The sequence below is a fragment of the Phaeoacremonium minimum genome, assembly GCF_000392275.1.
Source record: "Phaeoacremonium minimum UCRPA7 unplaced genomic scaffold PA7_03_scaffold_191, whole genome shotgun sequence".
In the NCBI taxonomy this organism is placed as follows: domain Eukaryota; kingdom Fungi; phylum Ascomycota; class Sordariomycetes; order Togniniales; family Togniniaceae; genus Phaeoacremonium; species Phaeoacremonium minimum.
The window spans coordinates 75226-80800 of record NW_006921098.1 but is presented as its reverse complement, the minus strand read 5'-3'; the positions used below and the strand labels follow the sequence as shown (position 1 = coordinate 80800).

The 5575-nt window shown below is 48.2% G+C and overlaps 1 protein-coding gene across 1 annotated transcript; it reads left to right on the top strand.

Moving 5' to 3' along the window:
* Positions 1-418: 418 nt before the first annotated feature.
* Positions 419-1734, top strand: UCRPA7_2754 (putative saccharopine dehydrogenase protein; the record flags this gene model as incomplete). The annotated part of the gene is made up of 4 exons (XM_007915320.1): positions 419-515; positions 567-912; positions 960-1516; positions 1574-1734. 4 exons carry the CDS (start codon positions 419-421, stop codon positions 1732-1734), a joined length of 1161 nt encoding a protein of 386 aa, XP_007913511.1.
* Positions 1735-5575: the final 3841 nt, after the last annotated feature.

Sequence of the window (5575 nt, the reverse complement as noted above, 5' to 3'; positions counted from 1 at the left end):
GGGGAGAATTCAACCGCATGCCGATTTTGTGGCGTCTTTAGCACATGTCATTCCAAGCGCTAACCACTAAATGGGCTAGTGAATGCAGCACAGGTTTGTTCCGAGCCCGATTGATGGCGTTTTTAGCGTCGATCTCTAATTGTCACGAATCACGGGCAAGAGTCTGATATAAATTCAAGTTTGACAGCTACTCATTTGTGTATATCATGTTTTGATTGATTCTTTGTGAAACAACCTGTGGTCAGAGAATTGAGACTCTAGCCCGCCATGCCAATCAAGAAACACAACCGACATTATGATCTCGTCATTCTGGGAGCGACAGGTATGGTTACAATTCACATATGTAGACCAACATCTAATCGACATCAAAGGCTATACAGGAGAACTCACTGCGAAGCATATCGCGGTAAATCTTCCGATGAATCTTAAATGGGCGGTAGCGGGTCGCTCGGAGGCAAAGCTCAAGCAGCTTGTGTCTGAATGCCAGACTCTCAAGCCTGACCGTACCCTTCCTGGTTCGTATTTTATCCAAGTCTGATGACTGCTCTGATTGGGGATGATATCAGAGATCGAAGTATGCAACGTCAACGACGAAGAGCTAGCAACATTGGCACGAAAGACTTTTTGCTTAATCACCACTCTTGGCCCATATTCCCGCTATGGCGAACACGCATTCAAGGCGTGTGCCGAAGCTGGCACGCATTACATAGATTGCACTGGTGAGGTCCCATTCACAATGACCATGATCCAGAAGTATGAGAATGCGGCAAAAGCATCTGGTGCATGGATGTTTCCTCAGAGCGGCCTTGAGTCTGCGCCATCTGACCTTCTCACTTTGACATTGGCGACCATCATACGATCCGAATTAGCTTCCCCGACAAGTGATGTTGTAGTAGACTTACACCGACTTGAGTAAGTATTATGAAATTAGTCGAATCGCGCGCTAATCATTTCATCAGCTCCACGCCGTCTGGTGGCACATTTGCATCATTTCTGACCATGTTCGAGACGTTTCCTGCAAGAGTCCTACTGGAGGCGTTGAAGCCGTATACCTTATCACCAAAGCCAAATAACCACCCTGGCCCAAAGAAATCGTTCCTGGGATCTGTCACAGGTGTGCATCGGATCCCTGGCCTCGGACTACTGTCAACAAGCCCTACTGGCGCCATGAACGCGGCTCTTGTTTGCCGAAGCTGGGGTCTGATGCAGCAAGAAGACGGTCTCCCGAAGGACTTATATGGCCCGAACTTCACATATCAGGAGTTCATGAAAGCCCCAAATGCTCTAGTAGGCCTAATGCTGCATTACACGCTGATGACAACAGCTCCACTCCTACTGCTTCCACCGGCTAGGGCACTGATACGGAAGCTCACCTTCAAACCAGGAGATGGCCCCGACAAGGAAAAATCCAAGAAAGACATCATTGAGTTCCGAGCAGTTGCCAAGCCTGATGCTTCAACGGACACTAACAAACAGGCTTTTGGTCGCCTTGCATACACAGGGAGCATGTACTACCGTGAGTGATTTTAGCCTCTTGTTCTCATGTTTGATTAACAACTAACAGACCTTCCAGTAACTGCTCTGATTCTTGCTCAGGGAGCCGCGACAATCTTGCAGGATGATTCGGTCAAGTTGACAGGAGGTATCTACACTCCAGCATGCCTCGGACAGGGGTTCATAGATCGTATTGTAGGTGCGGGTGTAAACCTGGAGACGGAGATTCGAGAAATCTGAGCTTGAGTAGCGTACACACTTCTCATTCATTGTTTAGTCCGCATAGTGAAGATTAAGCTTATATACCCCCTGTGGCGGTCTCGAAAGTCCTTTAGGATTCAGATCCTTGCTCATCATGCAAGCGCGAGGGGCAAATGAGGGTGCACACCACACCACGGGTTCTTGTAACATGATCTCTTTTTAGGAAGAAAATGTCTAGTTTTCTCTGTGAACATGACAAGACATACGCTGCTATTAGGATCACTTTCGAATTATTGTGTTATATTGACTTTCTTTTGTTCATTTGGACTGTGACTTGATGTAACTCTCGGTAGTTGCTGGACGGGCGCGGCAGTGTTGTCTTCACAGCCACAATGGCGCACAATTAGCGCCATGTTCCTTGTAATCTGAAACACCTAGCAGGCGCGACTGCCTAAATTAGCTATTTCAACATGCTGTCTTTCAACTTTCATCAACCGACCTCTTTAGAATATTTTCGTGTCCCTCAATAACTTAGGCATGAATTACAGTCATACGAGGCGAATCTTGCTCCATAGCACAGTGGGAATATGAATCGCTGGTAGAATGGGGTGGTCATCGCAAGGATGGCGTCGAGCAGCTATCCTCAACACGATAGGCGTCTTCATCTTCGCCGCTTTGTCCATTGGCCTATTATCGTGGAGCAGCTCTCAATCTGGAGGTGTCGAGGCCAACTTCATCTTCTTCAAAGGCGCCTGTAAGACTGCGAATAGCTTGAACTTGTGGCTACATCTGCTGCTCAATGTGTTCTCCACAGGCGTTCTGGCTTCGTCCAATTTCTTCATGCAGGTGCTCAGCTCGCCATCTCGGAGCGAGGTCGATACCGCACATAGGAAGAACGTTGCCATGGAGATTGGGGTTCCCTCATTCAAGAACCTCTTTCATGTGTCGAGTTTCAAGATGATTGCCTGGCTTCTCTTCTTTGGTAGCTCGATTCCCATTCATCTCTTCTTCAACAGCGCCATCTTTTCTACAGAGTATCAGGGAGCTGCTTGGAATCTCACTATTGCGTCGGAGGATTTTGTCAATGGCGCCCAATACTACCCGCCCGGCGCCATGTTGTGGCCGGCAGGTGGATTCGAATCCGTTGATCGTGATAGGGGAGATGAAGGCTATGGAAACGTGGAAACCATGGATTCATACTTCGACTCTGCCTCAGCAATCTCAAAAAGCATCTCATTCGCAGCCCAGTCAGCTCACACATGGAAACGTATCGAAGTACCCGAATGTCTGTCACAGTACCAATATTGTTCTGCACGGGCGGAGTATGGTGATGTTGTGATGGTCGTTCGTTCTCGCGATCTCGACGCTGGTTACATGGTGTCCCAGAACAACTCTCAGGGCTGGACACGAGACAGTGTGATTGCTTCTATGACTGCATCAGAAGAGCTCTTTTGGGATGCACATGTACCAGCTGCAAAGATCAATTCTCTATGGTTTGCCGCGAACTGCAGTACAACATCCGACCTTAATCCTCGGACACATCGAGCCGAGGGGTGTTTTCAGACTTGCAATAGTGCTTATGGCCAAAAGAATTCGGGCTTCGGCTTTCTTTCTGCCGACAAGATTCCCGAGGATTATACGTTCGATTTCTTTCTAAACCTGGCGTTGAGTAGCGACGATGACCTGCATTGGCCGGGCGTTATAAATCCCGATGCATCAATGCTCAACTTGGAATATTGCCTGGCTCAGGAGATTCATCCAGACTGCAAAGTCGGACTTGCCAACAAGCTGCTGCTGATCGTCATTGTCTGCGTCGGGATCAAAACTCTTCTGTGTATAGGAGTTGTCATACTGCTGCCTCGTGAGGACCCGCTAGTTGTTCCGGGTGACGCTATTGCCTCCTTCATTACCTCTTCAGATGAAAAGACTAGAGGCTGGTCTACGCTCGATCGATCACTTGTCCGAAAAGCCTTCTCATCCGGTCGCCAGATTGTGACATCACAACCACGAGAATGGCAGCAGCGGAGTCGACGATGGTTCAAGGCCATTCCTCGGGCAGTGTGGATCACTGATTATCTCCTATTTGCTGCGGTAATCATCTTTCTTGGGGCCATGTATGGGGCTGCACAGAGCTCGAATCCCATCGGTACTAGGTCAGCTCTTATTGAACCGAATTTTCACTCTCTTGCTAACCAGCAACAGTAAGCAGAGCTTGGAGCATAGCGCCAACAATGGCATTCTCAACACACAAGGCTCCACTGCCGGCCAGCTTCTGCCCTCCGTTCTCACGGCTAATTTGCCTCAACTACTCTTATCATTCTCGTATTTCGTGTACAATTCGCTGTATACTCGGTTGTGTGTTGAGAAGGAGTGGGACTCGTACAGTCTTGCCTATCGCACGCTACGTGTCACATCCCCAAAAGGCCAACAGCGATCAACATATCGACTTCAGCTACCATATCGATACAGCATTCCTCTGATAGTGATCAGCATATTGCTGCATTGGCTGGTTTCAAATGCGCTCTATGTATTTATCCTCGAAGGCGGTAAGTGAATTGTTGACCTGCAAAGCTATCGTAAATATCTAATGACACTTGTTAAGGCTATTATTGGGTGGACCTTAGCTGGAGTCAAGCCTATCACAAAGATGTATCACTTGGCGTAGGGACTGGTCTCAGTGACGACGCCTATGTTGGCATTGGCTATTCGACGATGTCTCTCCTTGTCCTGCTTGTTATAGCATGCGTGCTGGCCACCGTTCCCATTTTACTCTGTATGAAGCACAAACGGGGATCGATGGTGGTGGGAGGCAGCAACTCTTTCGTAATATCTGCGGCTTGCCACATCCCGATTCTTGAGAAGCCCTTGGCTTTTTCATCATTATCGTTGGTAGGTGTTGACAGCAACCAAATAGTCGGATCCCGTGGACATGATTATGGATCTTATTCTCCGGCGTCGACGCCACAGGATTTCGAAATTGACAGTGTTGAGATGCAACAGCTCCTTAATTCAGGGAGAGATCTTGCATCATCTAAAACGCTTGACAAACAGAGCTCAGAGACAAGTCGCGATCGGGATATCGATGAGAGTGGGGTGGAGGATGTCTCTCAGGGTCCCTTACGGTGGGGAGCTGTGAAGATGCCTGTGCTGTTTTATCAGCAATATGCTGACATGGACGCACTGGTTGGTCATCTGAGCTTTGGTGCTAAGGAGCATCATGTTGAGGAGCCTAGAGCTGGACATTGGTACATATAAATCAATACGCCCCCATTTATCATACAACCCACAACGTGACTTTTCAACTGAGGTCTTACTTGCCTCGTCTAAAGTAACATCACAAATACTGGTTTCACCGTGATTGAAGCTCTATAGATTGCTAGGATGCAGAAGACCAGCATCGCTTCCAATCTTGCGAAAACCTTTGAGAGCGACGCTCACTGGTTTTGGCAGGTGCCACATAAAATGCATCGGGGTCTAGCATTTCTTGCGAAACACCCTGAAGATGCATGCAAGAAATTCTCTATTGATGTACAAAGGGCGCGAGCAAAGTGCATGAACGCCATTAAACCCATTAGATGGTGTTGAAAACACTAGGCTTAAGTCCGAGTGGGCCTGTTCGGTAGGGGTCAGCAATTTTTTCGGCCGCTGAATGATGGTTCTGAGCCGGTCCGCTACCTAACGTGCTGGGAATGTGATCCTTCGAGCAGTTTGCCTATGATGTTCTTCGGTCCCGTAGTCTCCGGGTTCCCGTCTAACGTTTGCTCACTGCCGCATTCTGGTACAACACAGCGTTGACGTCCACAGCTTCAAGACCCCATACATTATCATCAACTTCTGCCTCTAGCGTCAATATTTGGTTATCTTAACCAACTTCATTGCA